The sequence below is a fragment of the Scyliorhinus canicula genome, chromosome 9 (genome assembly GCF_902713615.1).
Source record: "Scyliorhinus canicula chromosome 9, sScyCan1.1, whole genome shotgun sequence".
Lineage (NCBI taxonomy): Eukaryota > Metazoa > Chordata > Chondrichthyes > Carcharhiniformes > Scyliorhinidae > Scyliorhinus > Scyliorhinus canicula.
Genome location: NC_052154.1, coordinates 131902795 through 131926895, shown reverse-complemented (window position 1 = coordinate 131926895; position 24101 = coordinate 131902795). Strand labels below are relative to the sequence as shown.

The 24101-nt window shown below is 47.6% G+C and overlaps 1 protein-coding gene across 1 annotated transcript in view; it reads right to left on the bottom strand.

Annotated features, from left to right (window-relative positions):
• The window catches only part of LOC119971702 (fascin-like), a 68640-nt gene that overhangs the window by 4810 nt on the left and 39729 nt on the right, over positions 1 to 24101 (bottom strand). The window contains exons 4-5 of the mRNA XM_038807610.1: positions 15987 to 16143; positions 2392 to 2565 (exon numbers count right to left, since the gene is read on the bottom strand). Of these exons, the coding sequence (XP_038663538.1) occupies positions 2392 to 2565; positions 15987 to 16143 (331 nt within the window). The remainder of the gene's footprint in view (positions 1 to 2391; positions 2566 to 15986; positions 16144 to 24101) is intronic.

Below are 24101 nucleotides of genomic sequence, written 5' to 3'. Positions count from 1 at the left end.
ACCCTTTGTCGCAGAAGGCTGTGGAAGTCAAATCACTGAGTGTCTTCAAGACAGAGATAGCTAGATGCTTGATTAATAAGGGGACCGGGGTTATGGGGAGACGGCAGGAGAATGGGGATGAGAAAAATATCAGCCCTGATTGAATGGCGGAGCAGGCTCGATGGGCCAAGTGGCCTAATTCTGCTTCTATATCTTATGGTCTAACAACCACATAAGGCTCTTGTCCACTGATATTTGTTCTTTGTTCTCCTCTCCTCAATCTTCTTTGCTTTTTATTTCCTCGAGGCAGTGTCCCAGGATGAATGCTGGTTCATAATTGCTGGCGGCCCTCCAGTACCTCTCATGAGTAACTATTCTTCATGTCTGTCCCTGGACAGTGAACTTTCATATATAGGAGGACATTGTAGGCATATCTGACTGACCTGTCCTCAAAGTTGACATAAATTCAATGCACCAAGGACTTCTGGATAGTGATAAATAACAGAAAAAATTGATGATTTTCTTTCCCTCCTTTGCCTGAAGTAAGAACACTTTAATGTCCCAAACACTGCCTTGACTCAGGATAGACTAGATAAGCGAACATGGCTTGGGTCCGCAAGAGCAGCAGGCGTGGGTCCCAAAGGTCGGCCAGTTGGTAAAAGTGGATCCCGGGGGAAAAAAAAAGTTTGAAAAACACCGCCTTACATTGTTAACGTTACTGGAGCAGAACTTGATGATTGATCACGTGGGTGGAGTTGAACGCAGAGTGCTGGATTCTCCGTTTCAGCGGCTAAGTGTCAGCTGAAATGGAGAATTCCCGGGTGTTTTACGATGCCAAAATCGGGGCTGAAACCTCACCGAATCTGGGACCGGTGAGGGGCTAGCAACGCCGCCAGGAAAAACTCCCAGCTCCCACTCCAAAAGTGGCCGGAGGAGGTCCAGGACCATGGCCGTGCATGCGCACAGCGACGACCTCCAGCGGTTGTGCCGTACAACATGGCGCCGGCTGTGCGCGGACCCGACCTGCCAAATATGGCCCTACAGGTCACCCCTGTCCACCACCCACCCGTCCCCCCAGCCCTCGCGGAAACCCAATCGACCAGTAGCACGGTTCCCGGCCGACTGTAGCAGCGCTGGGCACAGTCCGCGGCCACCACGCTAGGTTCCCGACAGCTCAGACTCGTGTCAACCGTGCAGTCGGGAACCCAGCCCATCGGGGGAAGAGCATCAGGGGAGGGTCTTCCGATGACACGCCAGTGGTATTCCAACGGCGTGTGACGCACAACGTGATATCGCCATTTTGGACAGGCGGAGACTCGAATATCAGCATCAAACCGGCGCCACCCCACAATTGGGCATCAGAAGAGATTCTCTGCCTGATCGCCGATTACGATATCGATGTCTGGCAATGGAGAATCCTGCCCCAGATCTCTGCTTCACCAGAAGTTCAAAAGCCTCAAACAGGGAAGATGTAGGTGACCAAGCAACACCATTATTACCTCCCTTTATGAAATGTGGGATTTGTGAAAAAGTCAGTAAACTATGTGTCATTTAAAAATAAGTCAATTCACTATCATGAATCTTTTCAAAAGGTTTCACTAATAGGAAGGGACTTAGAGACTTGATAAAAGGACCGCTCTTCTTTTTTTATAAATTTAGAGTACCCAATTCATTTTTTCCAATTAAGGGGCAATTTAGCATGGCCAATCCACCTACCCTGCACATCTTTGGGTTGTGGGGGTCAAACCCACGCAAACACGGGGAGAATGTGCAAACTCCACACGGACAGTGACCCAGAGCCAAGATTAACCTGGGACCTCGGCGTCGTGAGGCAGCTGTGCTAACCACTGCACCACCGTCCTGCCCCTATAACAGGACCACTCTTAAAGAGAGAATCTAGCAATCAAGACTTGTCTTGAAAATCACATGAACTAATAATCAACTTTTCTTTGATGCTGAATCTTCTTTCACACATTTTGTATTGTCTCATCAATGGATTCATCATTTCATATACAAACCATGAAGGGAGGTGGAAAACTGCTGATGCACTGGGTAGGCACAGGATTGGGTTTGGTTAGAATGGTTATAGACCATTTGGCCTGTTTTGTCCATGCTCGCTCTCTGCAGATGGACTTCACCTAATCACAAACAGCTGAATTGACTCCTGACATTAATAACTAGGCCAACATATGATGAATGGTTAGTTGGGAGAAGTACTGGAATTTGACTCTCAAAATCATATTTCTACAAGAATCACTTCAAGAGTGAAGAGGAGAAAAGCTGGAAGAATCTTAATTGTCTCTGGTTTACAAAACAGCTCTAATTAAATCCAGGATAAAATTATTTGCCTTCCTGAGAGATAATTAGGACCCTTTAAAAAGGAAGATCGCACTATATTGATGGTAAACTTACCGAGTTTGAACTGGTAGTAGCCTTCTTCATCTGAAGTCATCCTACTTACTTCATACATGGGTCTATTGCCATCTAATCTTTGTGTTCCAGAACCAAATGCAACAAAGCCAAAATCACTTTGCAGTATTAGGAGGGACCGATTGGTGAGTTTTAGAATGAATTCTTGAGAATTATCTGTGAAATAACAGAACATGATTTAATTACCAAAACTCCACAGCTTAAATCTTCCTCACGAGTCTCTTTATTCAGCTATTTTCAGCCAAACAATTCTTAGTAGGGAGGTCCTTGACTCAGAACATAGCGGACTACCATATATATTTTCTGAAGTATTTGGATATTTACCCTTTTATCGCTTGTATTTCTATTTTTCTTCTGCTTAACAGCCAAACAATCATGTTTCCTGAGCACAGGCCACTTGCAGGCTTCCAACACCTTGCTTCTCTTAAGTCTACTATTAATTTTCCTTCCTCTTCTTCCATCCCACCTCACACATCGAAAACTCTTTGACCCTAGCCCAATTGTTGCAGTAAAGATTGGAGTGCAGTTCTATTGACATAGTCAACTTCTTCGCCAACACCTGATGATGTTGATCAAGTCATGCAAAAACTTTCTCAAGCCATCATGTTAGCACCAAGATTGACGAAGGTAGTCCCGTTGATGTTGCATATGTGAACTTTCAAAAGGAATTTGATAAAGTCAGCATAATCAATTTATTCTCAAAATTGAAGCAAAATACGCATGAACTATATGGATACAAAATTTGCTAAGAGAGACAGAATGCAGAGATTCAAGGTAAACGGTTGCTTTCCAGACTGGGGTGGTGTTTTCCAAGAGTTAGCGATGGTGCCGCTGCTATTTTTTGATGTATATTAATGACGAGGCATCATTTAAAAGTTTGCAGATTATATGAAATGTAGTAAACAATAAGGAGGGCAATTAAATACTTCAAGAGGACATAGCAAAAGGCTCAAATGAACAGACACATAACATGAAATTTAACACAATGTGATGTGAAGTGATTTTGACAAGTAACATAGGAACAGGAGTAGGCCATTCTGCCCCTCCAGCCTGTCCCACCATTCAATGAAATCATGGCTAATTTGTGTCCTAACTCCAGATACCTGCCTTTGGCCCATATCCCTTATTCCCTTTGCTTAACAAAAGTCTATAAATCTCAGATTTAAAATTAACTGTTCTAGCTTCAACTGCTGCCTGTGGGAGAGACATCCAAACCTCTACCACCCTTTGCGCGAAGAATTGGGTGACACGGTAGCACTGCTGCTTCACAGTGCCAGGGTCCCAGGTTCGATATACGGCTTGGGTCACTGTCTGTGCAGAGTCTGCACGTTCTCCCTAGAGACTGCATGGGTTTCTTCCGGGTACTCCGGTTTCCTCCCACAAGTCCCGAAAAACGTGCTGTTAGGTAATTTGGACATTCTGAATTCTCCCTCCGTGCACCCGAACAGGCGCCAGACTGTGGCGACTCAGGGCTTTTCACAGTAACTTCATTGCAGTGTTAATGAGAGCCTACTTGTGACAATAAAGATTATTTAAAAAATGCTTCCTAACATCTCTCCTGAACGGTCTGGCCCTAATATTTAGACAATGCCCCCTATTTTTAGAATCTCCAACCAGTGGAAATAGTTTATCTTTATCTACCCTGTCTTTTCTTATTAATATCGTGAAAACTTTGATCAGATCGTCCCTTAACCTCCGAAATTCAAGCGAAAATAGGCCTACTTTGTATAATCCGTCCGCGTAACTTAACCCCTGTAATCCAAGTATTATTTTTGTAAATTTACATTGCACTTCCACCCAAGGCCAAAATATCCTTCCAAGGTGTGGTGCCCTGAACTGCTCACAGTACTCCAAGTGGGGTCTAACCAGGATTTTGTATAGCTGCAGCATAACGCCGCCACTTGTTTGTGGCATTTTGAACATCAATGCACCAGGGGGTGGCATGGTGGCACTCTGGTTAGCACTGTTGCCACATGGCGCTGAGGACCTGGGTTCGATCCCAGCATTGGGTCATTGTCCGTGTGAAGTTTGCACATTCTCCCCGTTTCTGTGTGGGTCTCACCCCTACAACCTAAAAATTTGTGCAGGTTAGGTGAATTGGCCACAATAAATTGTCCCTTAATTGGAGAAAAAGAATTGGATACTCTAAATTAAAAATAAATAAATAAAGATCTATGCATCCGAACCCCATGTCTCTTTGCACATCTTAACTGTCCTTAACCTCTTCCCATTTAGAAAGTACCCTCTATCCTTGTTTGGTCCAAAATGGATATCCTTCCACTTGCTTACATTGAATTCCATGTGCCACAATTTTGCCCATTCATCTAGTCTGTCAATATCTCCTTGCAATTTAGGGCAGCACAGTGGTTAGCATTGCTGCCTCACGGCACTGAGGTCCCAGATTCGATCCCATCTCTGGGTCACTGTCCGTGTGGAGTTTGCACATTTTCCCCGTGTCTGTGTGGGTTTTGCCCCCCACAACCCAAAGATGTGCAGGCTAGGTGGATTTTCCATGTTAAATTGCCCCTTAATAGGAAAAAATGAATTGGGTACTTTAAATTTTTTTAAAACTCCTTGCAATTTTATGCTATCATCTAGACTGTCTACAATACTGCCTATCTTTGTATCATCAGCAAATTTGGATATATGACTTTCTAGAATGAAGTAGAATGAGAAGAGGCAAATAAATGAAATGGTACAATTTTAAAGGATGTACAGAAAGACGTGCTGTTAGGTAATTTGGACATTCTGAATTCTCCCCGTGTACCCGAACAGACGCTGGAGTACGGCAACTGGGGCCTTTTCACAGTAACTTAATTGCAAAAAAAAAATAAAGGTTTTTTTTTAAATGGAGGCCGGAGGAGGTAAGTACACAAGGCTTTGAAAATGCTATGACTTTCTAAAAAGGCTGTTTAAAAACATGGGATCACTGGCTGTATAAAAAGAGGCTGAGAGTACAAAAGCAAGAAGTTAGAATAAGCATTTATGAAACGTTGGTTTGGCCCCAGTTGGAGTATTGTGTACAATTCGGGACATCACATTTTAGCTAGGATCTCTAAGTCTTAGAGCAGATGCAAGTTACTCTAATTACACCTGGAAGGGAGGGAGATATCTTTTGCACTATGTAACTGTAAGGGAGGGAGACGGCTTTTGCACTATGTTTATAGATTCATGTACATTGTTTATTTTGTTGTTGTAATCCCAAAAATACCTCAATAAAATGTTTATTAAAAAAAAAGTTACTACAATTAAACCAGGTATGAAAGACTGCAGTTACGTGGGGTGGAATTTTCCCATGTTTTTTCAAAGTGTTGGTCCCAGCAAAAAAAAAGGGAGCACCGGGGGAAAACTCACTGTATATTCAGCCTCATTAACAAATTATTCCCCCCCCCACTTAATTAACACTGCGCTCTTGGCAGCTTGCCTCTGATTCGCTCGCCCTGGGAAAACTGCTTTTATTTATTTAATAAATTTAGAGTACCCAATTCTATTTTTCCAATTAAGGGGCACTTTTTCTGCCTCCATAGTTCAGGCAGTGTCCTATTGGGCCCTCCCCGCCACCCTCCTTTCCCTTCCCTCCCCATCACACCCCATTCCTTTCCATTCTTTGGCACAAAGGCGAGGGTATCTGTCTCTCCAGCGCACAGTTTATTGCTTGTGCCGTTTATTTTTTTGTACAACTGTGTTGTGAACTGTTTTGATAATCAGAGTATCCTATCATCCCTCCCCGTACGTTGGTACGGGGGGGGTACCCTGCTTCTCCAACACAAAATTAGTGTTTGTACCATTTGGCCTTGTATATATTTTGTACTGTTTTAATAAAAATATATGGCTAAACCACCTACTCTGCACATCATTTTGGGTTGTGGGGGTGAGATCCACGCAGACACGGGGAGAATGTGCAAACTCCACATGGACAGTGACTCGGGGAAAACTGCTTTTAAACACCTCTCCAGTACTTGTTCCAAGTTCAGTTGAGGGGATGGCTGCCAGGAAGACAGCGCCACGTTTCACATAGTGAGCCCTCACCAAATGTCTGGATGGTGTCGAGCAGAGGCGTGACATCCTGTTCCCTCAATTGGCCAGATGTACCCCACCTCCTAGGGTTCGCCCCAGTAGATAATCCACGCCTCACATCCCTGCTCCCACTCACCTCCCATGCATGCCAGACCTCATCGCCATCTGACCTGGCAGAGCTCCCGTCTACACTCTTTCCTCTCTCTGTCTCATTGCAGGACAGACTCAAGCTTAGCTGGCATGAACGGGCACAGCCTGCCGGAGTCATGTCCAAGCTGAGAACCCTAACGCCCTTTGATGAGTGAGCCTTTGAGCTGATGGTGAGGAGCAGCACTGTACCTGTGCAGAGGGTGAGGTTGGGGCACAAGACAAAAGTGAGAACCCTCAACACATACAGCCGCCATGTTGCAAGCCAAAACTTCTCCCATATGTCTGCCCCGGACTGGAACAAATGTCCTAAGTGGATTGTTTGGTAGCGCTGCTGGGGAGGTTTTAAACTAATATGCCAAGGGGAGGGGAACCTATGTAAGGAGTCAGAGAAAGGGGGAGCAAGGAAAAAAACAAAAGATAGAAAAGGGAATAAGAAAAGTGATAGACAACGAAACCAAGTGCAAAATTCAAAAAGGGCAAAAGAGAAAAATATTGGTAGCAAGTCAAACAATGTGAAATAGACAAACTTAAAGAGTCTGTGCCTTAATGCATGGAGCATTTGCAATAAAGTGGATGAACTAATCGCACAGATAGATATAGATGGGCACAATATAATTGGGATTATGGAGACATGGCTGCAGGGTGACCAGGGATGGGAACTGAATGACCCAGGGTATTCCGTATTTAGGAAGGACAGGCATAAAAGGTGGTGGCGTGGCACTGCTGGTTAAAGTGGAAATTAACGCAATAGTGAGAAAGGATATTAGCTCTGACAATGTGGAGTCTGTTTGGGTAGAGTTAAGAAATACCATGGGGCAAAAAACGTTAGTGGGTGTCATATATAGACCCCCAAACTGCAATGCTGATGTTGGGAGTGGCATTAAACAAGAAATTAGAGATGCATGTAAAAAGGGAATATCGGTGATCATGGGTAATTTTAATCTGCACATAGATTGGGCAAATCAAATTAGCCACAATGTCGTAGAGTAGGAATTCCTGGAGTGTATACGGGACAGTTTTCTTGACCAATATGTGGAGGAACCAACTAGAGAGCAGGCCACCTTAGACTGGGTACTATATAATGAGAAGGGAATCATTGCCAATCTGGCTGTGCGAGACCCCTTGAGGATGAGCGACCATAACATGAAATAATTTTTTATCAAGCTGGAGAGTGAAGTAATTGATTCGGAGATTAGGGCGCTGAATCTTAATAAAAGAAACTATGAAGATAAGAGGTGTGAGTTGGCCTTGATAGATTGGGGAGAGTTATTTAAAGGGATGACAGTGGATAGGCAATGGCAAACATTCAAGGAATGCATAGGGGAACTGTAGCAACTGTTCATTCCTGTCTGCCGCAAACACAAAATGGTAAGAGGGCCAATCCATGGTTTACAAAGGAAATTAAAAATAGAATCCGATCCAAGGTCAGACCCCATTTGGAGTATTGTGATCAGTTTTGGGCCCCGTATCTAAGGAAGGATGTGCTGGCCTTGGAAAGGGTCCAGAGGTGGTTCACAAGAATGATCCCTGGAATGAAGAGCTTGTCATATGAGGAACGGTTGAGGACTCTGGGTCTGTACTCGGAGTTTCGAAGGATGAGGGGGATCTTATTGAAACTTACAGGATGCTGCGTGGCCTGGATAGAGTGGACTTGGAGAGAATGTTTCCACTTGCAGGAAAAACTAGAAGCAGAGGACACAATCTCAGACTAAAGGGACGACCCTTTAAAACAGAGATGAGGAGGAATTTCTTCAGCTAGAGGGTGGTGAATCTATGGAACTCTTTACCACAGAAGGCTGTGGAGGTCAAATCACTGAGTGTCTTTAAAACAGAGATAGATAATTTTTTGATCAAAAGGGGATCAGGGGTTATGGGGAGAAGGCAGGAGAATGGGGATGAGAAACATATCAGCCATGATTGAATGGCAGAGCAGACTCGATGGGCCGAGTAGCCTAATTCTGCTCCTATGTCTTGTGGTCTAAGGAAGAAGCATACAGATTGGCCAAGAAAAATTATAAGTCTTAGGATTGGGAGCAGTTTAGAATAGGTATTAAGGTATTAAGAAAGGGAAAATACAGTACGAAAGTAAGCTTGCAGGGAACATAAAGACTGACACTAGGTTTCTATATAAATGTGAAGAGAAAGAGATTGGTAAAGCCAAATGTAGACCCCTACAGACAGAAACAGGGGAAGGTATAATAAGGAACAATGAAATGGCTGAGCAATTGAATACATACTTTGGTTCTGTCTTCACAAAAGAGGACACAAATCAGATACCAGAAATGTTGGAGAATGAAAGGTTTAGTGAGAGGGAAGAACTGAGGGAGATCAATATTCGTAGAGAAATGGTGCAGGGAAAATAAATGGGATTGAAGGTGGGTAAATCCCCAGGGCCTGATAATCTGCATCCCAGAGTGTTAAAGGAGGTGGCTCTAGAAATAGTGGATGCATTGGTGGTCATCTTCTGGGATTCTATAGACTCTGGAACAGTCCCTGAAGATTGGAGAGTAGCTAATGTCACTCTAATATTCAAGAAGGGAGGTAGGGAGAAAACAGGGAACTTAGATCAGTAAGCCTAAAATCGGTAGTAGGGAAAATTCTTGAATTCATTATCAAGGACTTTATGGTGGAACATTTAGAAAGCAGTGGCAGGATCAGTCAGAATCAGCATAGATTTATAAAGGGGAAATCATGCTTGACAAATCTGTTGAAATTCTTTGAAGATGTAACTAGTCCAATTGACAAGAAGGAGCCAGTCAATGTGGTTTACTTGGACTTTCAGAAGGCGTTTGACAAAGTCCCGCATAAGAGATTATTGTGCAAAATTTAAGCGCATGGGATTGGGGGAATGTATTGAGGTGGATAGAAAACTGGTTGGCAGAGAGGAAACACAGAGTAGGAATTATTGTGAGGTTATTCACTTTGGAAGCAAAAACAGGAAGGCAGATTACTACCTGAACAGTTGTAAATTGGGAGAGGGGATTGTGCAGCGGAACCTGGGTGTCCTTGTGCACCATTCGCTGAAGGTAAGGTAAAGAAAGCTAATGGTATGTTGGCCTTCATTGCGAGAGTTTTCAAGTACAGGAGCAGGGATGTGTTATTGTAATTATACAGGGCCTTGCTGAGGCTATACCTAGAATATCGTGTGCAGTTTTGGTCTCCTTTTCTGAGGAAGGATGTTCTTGCTCTCGCAGGAGTGCAGCGAAGGTTTACCAGACTGATTCCAGGAATGGCAGGACTGTCATATGAAGAGAGATTGACTAGGTTGGGATTCTTCTTGCTGGAGTTCAGAAGAATGAGGGGGATCTCATAGAGACTTATAAAATTCTAACAGGACTAGACAGGGTAGATGCAGGGAAGATGTTTCCGAAGGTGGGTGTGTCCAGAACCAGGGGTCACTGTCTGAGGATTCAGGGCAAACCATTTTGGAGATGAGGAGGCATTTCTTCACCCAAAGAGTGGTGAGTTTGTGGAATTCATTGCCACATGAGGTAGTTGATGCTAAAACATTAAATATATTCAAGAGGTGGCTAGATATAGCACTTGGGGCGAATGGGATCAAAGGTTATGGGAAGAAAGCAGGATTAGGCTATTAAGTTGGATGATCAACCATGATCGTGGTAAATGGCGGAGAAGGCTCGAAAGGCCAAAAGAGCCTCCTCCTGCTCCTATATCCTATGTTTCTATCTATCTATGTATGTGTGAATGCCATATCATTTCCCTTGCATGTCAATCTGACGACCCTTGCAGATCACCCTCGCGTCCTCTGGAGACCACAGACCTGAGCAGCTGTGAGGGAGACATCTCGGAAACAAGCATCGAGGAGGCATCACGGATGTCACCTGCATCCTCCACCTGCCAGATACTCGTACCTCGGTGGAATTAACTCGTAAACAAGCTTCATGATTACTGCAAGCACCTCACAGCTAAAGATCCACAGCGGGTGGAGGAAGGAATATCCCAGGGAACTGGCACTTGGAGGGAAGCCGGAACTAAGGACTCTGCTGAGCTCCAGGCTGATGAGGTGCCCCTGGGTCTGGTCATCACTGAGCTACTGGAGCTGCAAAGGTATGGTTGTGAGCATCGGGAAGGGATAATTGCAAGGTTGACTGGAGGAGTCCCACAGTGTTCTGTCCAAGGAGATGTTGCCTTCACTCCTACGGAACAAGGCCAACATTGCGAGTGTGTCACCCATAGTGGAGACCATAGTGCAGGAGGTCCAGTCCATGGCGGGGAAGGTCAGCTGCATGGTTCAGCTCATGACCTCCATGGCTTAGGGCATGAGCTCAATGGTGCAGGGCGTCAACTTCATGGTGCAGGTACTAGTGAGAATTCTCAAGTGGCGATGCCAGAGGACAGCTCATTCCAGCTGCCCCTCTATTCAATGGAGGAATGTAGGGGCCCCTGGACACCTGAAGGGAAGAGACTAGGCAGGACCGTAACCTGGGGTCTTCCACACAGAAGACCCCTGGGAATGTCCAACTCATCGGACACCCTCCTCCCTTTGAGCTACAGATCTCCAGCCCACATACTGAGAGGGCAGTTCTGCAACATCCGTGCAGCCTGAAAGTAGGCCGAGAACTCAAAGCCTAGACCCCCTAGGGGACATCCGCCATAGTCATCTCAGGCAACATGGCGCTGAAGTCAGCAAACAACCTCACTGCAGATCATAGATCATAGAATTTACAGTGCAGAAGGAGGCCATTCGGCCCATCGAGTCTGCACCGGCTCCTGGAAAGAGCACCCTACCCAAGGTTAACACCTCCACCCTATCCCCATAACCCAGTAACCCCACCCAACACTGAGGGCAATTTTGAACACTAAGGGCAATTTATCATGTCCAATCCACTTAACTTGCACATCTTTGGACGGTGGGAGGAAACCAGAGCACCCGGAGGAAACCCACGCACACACGGGGAGGATGTGCAGACTCCGCACAGACAGTGACCCAAGCTGGAATCGAACCTGGGACCCTGGAGCTGTGAAGCGATTGTGCTATCCACAATGCTACCGTGCTGCCCAAAGTATCTTGGGGATACTGCTCGACTGGTCAGGAAAAGTAAGAAACAATAGCTACCTGGTGGGCACGATGAACCTAATGTGCAGGGTAGGTGGATTGGCCACACTAAATTGCCCCTTAATTGGAAAAAATTAATTGGGTACTCTAAATTGATAAAAAATAAAATAAAAAAATATTTGTTTTTATTTTTTTAAATCACTGTTCACCCATACAGATCCTCAACGATGTCATGTCTTGGTGTCGTGCTCTGCAAACCTCTGCACAAACTGCTACTTCATCCCTGTGCAATGTGAGAATAGCAGCTCTGTATCTCTCCCACCTCCCACACTGACGACGCAGTAAAACCACGCCTCTGCTGACCCGGATCTCCCAGCCCCCATCTTCCCCCCCCCCCCCCTCCCCCCCCCAATCCCTGGAAGATTCAGCCCCCACCCCTGCCCCCCAACATCAACGCTCAGCCTCTCATATCTCCCACTATTAGTTATGAGGAGGCCAAGGGGTAAAAATGAATAGAGTCTATCTACCTAGTCAGTAGGTGGAGACAAACACCAGGATCCCTGACCTCGGATGAGGTAGTAGCAGCTGAGATGTGTCATTCAGATTCTCAGTGTTCAAATATAAGCCCGTTCATTGGCAGGTTGCATTCAGCTCTCTGTCAGGCGGGAGTCAGACATTTCGCAGAGACAAGAGGAACTTCACTCTGTCCTCTCTACAAGTCTTCATCATTCTCCTGCAGCATCGGGACAATCAGTCGGCTCACAAATGTAGCCAATAGCACAATGACGTCCCAAAGGCACCACAATGGTGAGCGGATATCAGACCCCATGGTAGGAGAAGTCCTCACACTCTAGTCTTGATTGTCAACATACCAAAGATTTCTGAGGGCGTCCCTAGCCCTGTGCCCCATGCGGGCCCTGGCAGTCACCCGAGATCTTTCTCCACCTCTGCGAGTTGCCCCTCGCTACCCTTGAGGAAGAAATTCAGTGCTCCTCCATCACCTCCTGGTCCAGCTGCTCACCCACTGCAGTGCCAGGTCGTACAGAGCGCAGCAGACCACTATGATGCGGGACAACCTCTGAGGGTTGTATTGGAGGGCTCCACTCGATTGATCCAAGCATCAGAACCACATCTTGAGCAGCCCAATCACCTGCTCGACTAGCACACGTGTTGACACGTGAGCCTCATTGGAGCTAGTCTCCTCGGGGTGTTGTGGCATCATCAGCCACCTATTGAATGGGTACACTTTGTCCCTGAGGAACCATCCCTTCAGCTGCTTCGCTCCCTCAAAAACAGCTGGGATCTGCAAGCAATCCAAGATGTAACTATCATTGATGTTTCCCGGGAAACGGGCACACACCTGCATGATATGAAACGCATGGTCACAGATGATCTGGACATTGAGGCAGTGATATCTCTTGGGGCTCAGAAATGGCACCCCATGCTTCCATGGGGAGCGCAGTCATGTGGGTGCAATCGATGATAACCTGTACCTGGGGCATGCCTGTTTTGCAGGTGAAGCCCATGGTCCTGGCATCCTTGCTATCCTGGTCCAAGTTGATCTACATGTGGGCCTTCGCAAATAGCACTTCTGTGACCTCCCTTATGCACTTGTGCGCTGCTGACTGGGAGTTGCCGTACAGGTCACCAATGTAACCCTGAAACAAGCCACTGGCATAGATGTTCAGAGCAGCAGTGACTTTCAGGGCCATGGGCAATGGGAGACTTACCAGTTCATGTGGTGCCAAATCTTGCATCACCTGGCACAGGTGGTCCACCATCCTCTGGGATAGGCATAGTCCTCACTGGCACTGGGCCTCTGACATCTGGAGATAGGAATTTCTGCGGCGGAGTACCCATGGCCGATAGTGTCCCCACCGAGGCTCCACGATCAGTGGCACTGTTCATTCTGACGGCACATTCTGATGTCGCTGCTGCTAGATCTCAATCAAAAGAATTGCCAGCCCAACTGGCTCCATGATGCTCACGAATCAAAAACGGAAAGGAAGGGATCATCAAAGTGAGTGATGTAGAGTCCTACCAATGCCCTGACCCACAGCCCTCTCAGAATCTGGGACGTCCACCCATGCTCATGTGAGCGCCTTTCCAATGAGTCTCACTCCCTCTCCTGTCACAGAACAGAACAGAAGGGCAGATAGATGGGTCGGACGACCCCCTCGATCACCTGCTGCCTGGACATGTTGGCAAGTTTGGCCAGGAACAATTGCATTGCAATGCTGATGAAATTGGCACAATTGACTCATCAGGGAAGAGTTAGGAAGCTGATTAGGCAACTGGTTTCCCCTTGTGTAAGGCGAGGCACACGTGATGCATGTGAAGACTGTAATTTGCAGTCAACTTCATCCTCATAAGGTATCTCCATTGCTCCAGATCTCACGGACTGCAGATTAAACGAGCCTTCTAACTTGAACAGCCAGTCACCTATGCACTAATACCTGTCAGCCTGGCCTCCATAACCAGTGGCCTTGAACTTCCAGATATCTCTCACTCTCTGGCTTCAAATTGCAGCCTGAGTGTGGGGTTCATTCTAAAGGCACTTGTCCTCCCCCCTTGTGAACGTTGTCAGCACTCATCAGGCTGGAAACCACCCCTTGTCAGAGTCCCCCACTGCCCATGCAGCCTGGCATCTCATGGGACCCCATCTCCAGTCCTGCGTTGCATTTCTCTGGGATCCCATGTCCTTTCTGGTACCCCCTCTGCAATTGACACACTTGAAGACGACAGCGACCTGAGCGCTCACCACCAGTATCCTCTTTGGAGGTGAGGGCGCCGAGTTCTCATTTTTATATAGCTGTAGTAAATTACATCATGCTGGCGCCTGATCAATATTTAGTGAGGAGGGGGATGTCCCGGTGGTAGGGCTCGCTAATAAGATCCTGATGTATTTAAACAAGGTTTCCGACCTTCTATGACAGGATTCTTGTTATGCCACCAGCAAGGGGCTGAGAAAATCAGAAAAACTGATCTCGTCGACAAGAACATCGGGGGTGGGGGAGGGAGGGAGGGGGGGGGGGGGGATTTCCAGCCCGCGTCAGCCATCAGCGAGAATGCAAAATGGGGGGGGGGGGGGGGGGGGGGGGGGGGATTTGTTAAAGCGGTTGCATATATTTTCCTGCCGTATCCTCCCGATTTTCTGGCCAGGACCAATACTTATAAAAAATATGGGAAAATCTCGCCCACGTTTCCCAATTTTTGCCGCCTCTTGCATCCATGTCGTCGTTCTCGCTAACGCAGGCTGAACATTACCCACATGTAGTGGCTGAAGAAATGGTTGTTTTTCTTAGAGCAGAGTTGATTGAGGGGAGATTGAAGAAAAGTATTCAAAATAATAAAGGGCCCTGCTACATCTCTGCAGATGTTGCCTGATCTTCTGCACATTTCCAACATTTTATGTTTTTATTTCTGGTTTCCAGCAACCACAGTATTTTGCTTGTTCTTGATTTCAGATTGCTCCTTGGTCTCACTCTGTAACCTTTGGCAGTCTTATTCTTCAGCATGCACCCTGCATTTCTGACTTTTGTCTACGAATACCCTCCTCTCACTTACTGCACTGTCAGTGCCATGCTCTCAAACTTTCTAAACCCACACCTTGCTACGTCTCCTAACCTTCAAAATCTCATGTGCAACCACACCATTCATAACTTCTCTCTCATCTACAGTCATGTGTCTTCCTATCAGTTGTAAAATATCCAACGGGAGACACTATATAAGATTATAATGTTTTCAAATTGGAATCAGCGTTCTTTGTTGCTGAGTGTTATGTGAACAATCACCAGCCTTCACCAGAGGACACTGAAATCCTCATGTACTGGATTTCACAGTTAATGCTGCTGGGTTTATTTTAAACAGGTACTTGAAAGATTTTTGAAACTCGTGCTGTCAGTTTCCCCATGATTAAAGCTCCAAATTATTCATTTAGTGCTGGTCATATTTACCCAGCTGCTATCACCCCACTTCGAATAGCCAGCACAGTATATCACAAACTGGGAATCAAATCAAACTATTTTTTTTCAATAAACTTAGAGCATCCAATTGTTTCTTTTGCAATTAAGGGGTAATTTAGCGTGGCCAATTAATCTACCCCTGCACACCTTTTGGGTTTTTCGGGGTGAGGCCCACACAGGCATGGGGAGAATGTGCAAACTCCCAAGGGACAGTGACCCGGGGCTGGGATCGAACCCGGGCCCTCAGTGCTGTAGGCAGCAGTGCTAACCACTGCGCCACCATGCTGCCCAGAATCAAATCAATCTAAATTGCTGATGTGTATGGCTTTATATTATTTGAAGCGGCATCTTTTTCCATCTGACCAACAGATATTAACTCACAGGAGAAGGGAATATGAGTGATGAATGAAGAGTAAATTGTAGCTCACCAGCTGTATAGTATCCCACCACGAGCTGACCAGTCGACTTTGAGGTGAGGAGTTTTCCATCTCCTGTTTTTATAACCACTCTAGGCCCATTGTACACAATATTAAACCAACATTCATCAGTCAGAATTGGGCTCGCCACAATTATATTTTGAGGGCCCTTGAAGGTAAAAAAAGAAATAGAAATTTACATTAAATGTAAGGGTGCAATTGAACATTCTCACTCAATTTTTAGGAAACATTTTAACAGCCACTCCCCTGAACGTACTGACTCATTCCTGGGGTGTAATTTCGTGGGCATTGACAAATCTTTCAATGCCACTCTTAAGTGCCCATTTTCTGTCTGAGTCCACACAGAGTATTGGCAGTATTCTTTGACATTATTAGGCAAGTTTAATGTTGTCCTTACCTGATGTCCATGCATGAAAAATTCCAGCAGAAATCACTGGTTGGCTACGGTTACTGACGCATTCTCACGATCTCTAACAGCCCAGTCACCTAATATTGCTGTTGGCATCTCTACTGAATGTATCACTGGTTTAGTAATTATTCTTGACTGCCACCCAAGGAACCATCATGGGCCACCCATAATTCCTTGTTTTTAAAAAGTTTTTGGTGTGGAACAAGATCATTATTGAGTTCTCACAGATATTTGCTGCTTCTACAATTACGAAAAGAGCAACAATAAACTCTTAAAGGAAAACACACAAAACTTATTGAAGTTACTACTCTGGAGATGTTCTTAGGAAAAACACCCAGGTTTGTCGATGCATCAGCCGAAGTGCATATCGTAGGGTGATAAAGCATAGAAGGAGGTATAATGCTTGTCCATTCTTTAAAAGAGCTGTCTAATTAGTTCCATTCTTCTGTCCTTCTACCAATAGTGGCTTTTCACAGAAACTTCATTGCAGTGTTAAAGTAAGCCTACTTGTGACAATAAAGATTATTATTATTAATAATAGCCCTGCAAATGTTTCCTATTCAAGTATTTATCCAATTTCCTTTTGAAAGTTAATGTTGGGTCTCTTCCACCAACCTTTCAGGCAACACATTTATCAAAACTCAGTGCGTAAAACATTTCTTCACTTGCTTCTGATTCTTTTGCCAATTACCTTAGATTTGTATTGTCTAGTTACAGCCTTTCTCATTTGAAAGTGTTTCTCCTTATTTTCTCTATCAATACTGTTTCTGATTTTAAACAGCTGAATTAAATTTCCCTTTATCCTTCTTTGCTCCAACGAGAAAAGATTTTTATTTGACTGAAGTCCCAAATCTCTGATATAATTCTCGTAAATTTCTTCAGTGCCCTCTATAAAGCCTTGTTGTTCTTCCTAAAGAATTGTATGCAACACTCCATCTGGGGCCAATTTTATCCAATTATCCAATTTTATCCGATCCAATATCTCTACTAGCTGCTCTTTAACTGTGTCATTCACTTCAAAACGGTCATGCTCGGATCCAACGGCACTTGTAGTCTTGAGGTGGCACAGGTGTGTGGTGGACTCCCATCTGACCGTACCCCTGTTTGGACAGAATTTCACATTAGCCCCAAGTCCCAAACCCCCCCCCCCAAACCTCTGGATCTGGAGCCTCACAGCCTGAGTCGCCTGCAGAAATTCCCTCCATGCCCTTTTGCACGGACTGTATGGGATGCTGCTGCATACTCTTAATTTCCTTCCCGTTGCTTTTTACACCTTGGCAGGTCTTGTTACCATACGACGGCAGAGGTCCCTCTATGGAGGAATCTTCCCTCTTAACATCGAGGACCTGGGGTGGTGGGTGTTACATGGTGGGTGTACCATACAACCGCAGGATGCATCGATTTGCGCACTCCCAATATACCGGCCCTTTTTGCGGCCTTGTGGAGTCTGTGGACCATGTTTATAAAAGTTGCCATAGACTGCAATCCCACTTAAGTTATTTAAAAAACCTTTTGTTGCAGTTTTGTTTCCACTTCAGCCCCACTCCCCTGATCTGTGGCTACCCGGTGTGGAGAGAGGTGAGGAAGAAGGAGGACCTCCACGTGAACCTCCTTCTGGGCCTGGCCAAGCTTGCAATCAACAGGTCCAGGCAGCGGATGATTGAGGGGCTTGTCTGACCCGACTGTCTGCCCTCTATCGCGGCTATATTTGCGGCCAGATGTCCCTGGAGAGGGAGCAGGCAGTGTCCACTGATGCCCTTGAGACCTTCCATGCCCTTTGTGCACCACAGGGGCTGGGGTGCCTTGTTGACCCCGTTAATCACATTTTAGTTTAATGTTTTAATTATCATTTGTGATTCGCTTTTTGTTTAAGGCAGTTTCCCTCATCCAATAAGAGAGTGGAGCAGAGTGCTTCTGCAGAAGGTGGAAGTGGAATGTACGTTAAGGCATGAGCTGAATCACACTACTGAGTACTTGTTCAGCAGTATTCTGTGTGCCATGAGCGATTGTAACAGGAGAAGGATGTTATCAGTCCTAAGCTTGGGGAAAGCATATGGATTTATCCGCCTCACTCAATCCTGAATGTGTCGAATGTGGCCTCTTTGGACTTCAATTTGAGGAACCCTCCTCCCAGGCAGGCAAGTGACATATTAAGATTTTAGAAGTCTGAGGAACACATTCAACGGTGTTCAAATGCCTAGCTGGATATTCCAGAATTTATATGATTGAATAAAACTTACACCAGGTTTTATCAATCAAATTTCTTACATGTCCACCCTGAGAGTAAATATGACAAGTATGCCCTGCAGTGGGATGGTCATACGTGTTAAGAGTTAAGTAGCTGTAAGTGCTTTGCATGGGACAGCAATCAATGCACAACAGGTTGTGATTATTTAAAGGCAAATTGTGGCGAACTAACTTCACCATTGATGCACTATCAATTACGACGAGACAAAAGTAGAATGTAATCGAGGCTTTATTACACAAAGATGTGTTGCCTCCTACAGCAGCTGATGAAATGGCTGCTGTACGGAGAGCACACACATTTATACTCTGCCTAATGGGCAGGCAGGGATCTACCCCCGTACCTGTAGTACAGGGGCCTTACTGCAATACCAATATGTACAATATAATACAACAGTGGTGAATACCACAATCAAATGATTTGATGAAGTAATAAGGGGTTGATAAAGATAGCACAGTGGATATTGGGCGGGATTCTCCATTCCTGAAACTGAGTATTAATGCCGGAGCAGGATTTGTGGACTTCCGTGTCAGCAAAACTGGCACTGCATCTGGACCCATTCAGCGAGGGGCTAGCACCAGCAGTGCAGTTGGAGCAGTCCAACCGCGTGAAGGAGGTGGTCCCGACCATGCATGCCACCCAGGCCCACACGACACGGGTGCCGTCCGCGATGGAGGTATTTGTGGGGGGAGGGGGGGGGGGGGGGGGCGATGGTTTCAGCTATGGATCAGCATGTCTAAGTCATGGGGCATTCTGTGCAGGCACTGGCCAAGGCGCAGGACAGGGTCTCCGCCACACAGGCAGTCATGTGCAAGAGCCCCTTGAAATTGCAGCGGCGCTTCTGAGCGTGGCCCAGATATAGTGGGCCATGGCTGCGAACTTTGGCAGCATTGACCAGGTGCTGGCCGATGTGAAGCAGACACAGAGGGAGGTGGCCCAGTCCCAGAGGGAGATGGCGCAGTCACTGGCTGATGTGACACAGACCTAGAAGGTGGTAGCACAATCAATGGGTGATGTGGCGTAGTCCCAGACGGAGGTGGTCTATTCTCTGTGCTCCATGGACGCGAGCAGACAGACCCTGGGCGAGTCCAGAGCGGTCCTCCAGGACTGGCAGCAGCATGTGGCAGGAGAGCCTCAGGGGATAGCTCTGCTCGCACTCCTGACCCGTGGAGATAGCACGGGGGCCACAAGGCACTCCGAGGGGAGAAGAGGAGGTGATGGGGCCCGACGGTGACTCCCGCAGGGGAGGTGCCCGAACACTGTAGCACCTCGGACCGACCCCCCGTCCCCCCGTCCCTGGGGCATCTGGTGGGAAGCAGGCAGAACAGGATGGCACCATGCCACCTGGGACACCCGAGCAGCAGCCGGGCCTTCCAGGCCCGTTCGATCCAGAAGACTACTGGGACTAGGAGGGAATCGCCTCCACTCCTGATGTACCATCTGAGGATCCACCAAGATCTCGTGTTGAGGCCTGTAAGGCCATAAATTTAGACACCAGTTAAGATTGCATTGGCACAAGGCACAGTTTAGTTATAGGGGCTGGGGAACTTATCTGAAATATTTGTGAACATTAAACACCTGTTAACAATGTTACAACTTCAGAACCTGCCTCGGTGCACTGCCAGATGGGTGTGAGGGTTGGGCTTGTCTGGGCTGGCCAGAGAGGGGGATGGGGAGGTAATGGGCAGACGTGGGTGGCCTGGGCTCCCGGTTGCCCCCCCCATCCGTCCCCACCTCCATCACCCCAGGGATCCGATGGGACGTGTGATGGAATGGCCAGCTAACATGCAGGGATCACCAAAGTGGATGTTGAGAAGCGCTACCATGGACAGGAGTAAGGCACCAGAGCTCAACGCAGAGCAGGTTGTCATCCCATGGACCAGACCTGGTATTACTGCCAATCCAGGATCCGCAAGCTGTGGTGTGTGGCAGGTATGTATCACGGAGGGGCTTGCAGGTGCGGGGTCGTCGGGGGGAGAATGCGGTGTCCGTGTCGCTGGCCTGTTTCCCACGCCCCTTTGTCGGTGAATCTGGAGCTGGTTAGAGCATCTTGTGTGGGTTGGCCCTGGCGCGCACGTCGTGCAGCCTCCCGTGCCTGCCTGGGTCCCATGTCCTGCCAATCCTTCCCAACCCCCGCATTCTCCTCATTGGAGGAGGCCTGGCGTTCATCCTCCTCCAGCAAGTCGCTCCTCTGCTGCGCAATGTTGTGGAGGACGCAGCAGGCCCCAACGATGCAGGCGAGCCTCTCAACATCATACTGGAGAGCCCCTGCAGAGGGGCCCAGGCACCTGAACCGCATCTTCAGGATGCACTGCTCGATCACGCCACTGGTAGAGGGATGGGCATCGTCGTAACGGGTCTCGCTGTTTGTCTATGGCCTCCGGATAGGTGTCATCATCCACGACCGCAGTGGATCACACTTGTTGCCCAGGATCCAACCCCCCCCCCCTCCCGTCGAATGGTGGGGGGGTCACCTTGATCATGTCAGGAATCATCAACTGTGTCAGGACACAGGCATCATGCACACTTCCCGGGTATTGGGTGCAGACGTGTATGATGCGGATCTGATGGTCACATAACAGCTGCACGTTCACCGAGTGGAACCCCTTTTGATTTGTGTGGAGCGGCCTGTCATCTGCAGTTGCTCGTAGGGGACAAGCATCCCGGCAATCAGCCCCTGTACTCGGGGCACCCTGTCGATGAAGCCGAATCCCGCTGCCCGGACATCCTGGTGGACTCGGTCCATATTGAAATTAATGTACTGTGCTAACTGAGCATATAGGGCCTCTGTGTCAGCGCAAATGCGCCTGTGCAATCGAGATCTGTGGGGTCCCAGATAGGCCCTCACTCGGCACCTGGGAGGACCCCGTGGTGTAAAGGTTCAGGGCGACCATCGCCTCGTCGACCACTGGGGGCATGTGTCCTCTCCCATTCCCCTGCGGTGCCACGTGCACCATGAGCTGGCAGATATGTCACACTGTCTCCCTGCTCACTGGAGTCTTCGACGGCAAGCCCGGTCTGGCAGGTTCTCGAATGACATGCACTGCCAATGCACACAAGGCCTCATGCGTCGCCTTCTTTGCACATCCTCCTCCTCGGCCTGTTGGGAAGCCGGCTCTCCATCCTGGACAGCTGACTCCTGTTCCTCTGGGGAAGACTCCGCTGCTGCATGCTCTGCTGCAGCAGCTTCCTCCTCTTTGAGCAGCTCCAGCTCGTTCAGCCGCAGGGCGCCCCCAGGGCTGCGGTGGCTAGGGAGAAGGCCACCATTGCTGGCTGAATTCCAATGTGCATTGTCTGCAGGAGGTGGAAGGCCAACATGTTAACATGGTGCGTATCCCCGTGCCCAGTCAGGTCCACCGAACTACATGGGGGCCCTGCATGCTCTGTCCCCACATGTCCCCCTCCCATCCGCGCACTCCTGGCCCTGGCGATGCCCAGCACCATGGGGTCTGTGGCCCTGGTGCCCATCACTGCTGCCAGCGGTAATGTTGGCTGGTGCTGCCCTTGCCAGCAGTACACTCTGCGACCTCTGCCCGGCACCGCCATAAGGGCTACTCTGGGCATTGCCCTTGACAACCTGCCGGCAGGTGGCGGACGGTTGGGTAGTGGAGGGTATGGCAGAGGGCGGTGTGTGGGGATGGATGGGTTGGGGGACCCATATGGCCGGTGTCACTCTGCAGTACCAGGGGCCAAGGTGGGCGGTCAGTGGGGTGCACAGCAAGATGGCTGCCTTGCAGGCCACGGCAATGGCGGTCCATGCCTGGGCACTGCCCCAGTCTGGTGGGCGGTCACCCCAGCCACTCAGCCCGTTCCGCCGTTCCCCCACCCCAACCCCCCCGGCCCTGACAGGGCCACCTCCCCCAACCCAGGCAGCCGGCCAGTGTACGGCCCGGCAGCCCATGGACGTGCCTCTCCGTGTCCTACCACCTCGCTCTCCCTCATCAGCCACAGTGCTGGTTTTTAAAAGCATAAGTAAAACTCGCCATCGGGAATTCAGCCCATCGGAGGCGGAGAATCACAGAGTCCCCAGTGAATACCGGGTTGGTCCCGCTAATGATATGCAAAGGAGTTTACTGTCCAGACAATCCGGAACCCATTGACAACTCCGCTGTCAAGGGGATGGAGAATTGCGATTTGGTGTCAAAACGGCGCCTGCCACAATTTCTGCTTTGGGACCAATTCTCCGTCCAATCGCATTTCCCGATTCTGGCGTCGGCCGACGGAGAATCTTGCCCTTGTATATGTAGACTTTCAAAAAATACCACATAACATACCTATTTGAAAAAGAGAAGCTCGTGTTATTGAAGGGATAGCTTGGGTCTGAAATTGACTGAGGCAGAGAGTAACTGTGACTGGATGTTCACTGACTGGGGCAGAACGGTGGCACAGTGGTTAGCACTGTTGCTTCACAGCACCAGGGACCCGGGTTCGATTTCCGGCTTGGGTCACTGTCTGTGTGGAGTCTGCACGTTCTCCCCATGGGTTTCCTCTGGGTGCTCCGGAAGATGTGCAGGTTAGGTGGATTGACCATGATAAAGTGCCCAAAGGGTTAGATGGGGTGACTGGGTTACGGAGATAAGGTGGAGGCATGGGCTTAAGTAGGATGCTCTTTCCAAGGGCCGATGCAGACTTGATGGGCCGAATGGCCTCTTTCTGCACTGTAAATTCTATGATTCAGGTCTGCTCCTGGTGGTGCAAGTAGTTGCAACATACTAAAAGCTTTCTGTTTTATATTTTCAGGAAAAATTCTATGACTGGAGTAAAGTTTGCAACGGATCTTTTAGAAATCAGTATTAGGACCATTGCTTTTCTTATTACATACAAGTAACCTAGACTTGGGTAGAGGGAGCATAATTTTTAAGTTTATGAATTTTATATTTGGTGAAGTGATGAAGCACTTGAATAAGCATTGTTCCCATAAGAAGAATTAAATGTTTGAGCGCTGTGTGTTCCGGATGCGTACTGTTGGTGTAAATCATCTGCTGAGACAGTGAACTTTGGACTAAGAGTGACTCTTAACAGATGTATCCGCCAATGACAATGGGTCAAGTGAGGACCATGCTCCACGGACTGCAGGAGCTGTTATTCTAAGCTGTCAAGACAGCTGCGAGAGGACGGGGTGGCCTCTAAATCCACATCTCGGACTGGCAACTCATGACATTATGACTGGCGACTCATAACCTTATGTACTCACGTACACAACATATTGATTGGGCGAATGTAACATACTGTGTAAAGAATTGATAACTATATATGGAATTAACTGCGATACTAAGAGAATTGATTGGCTATATGTAAATGACAATACAAACTAATTCTGCTTTTGAAAGTGTATATTAAGCCAGTTTAGCGAGAAAGTGTACCAGCAAGACCGAGGGGTCTAGGACTTTCTCCCAGAGCTCTGCAACAATAAATTTCTTCTTTTGCTCACGTTAAGGTCTACTTGTGAATA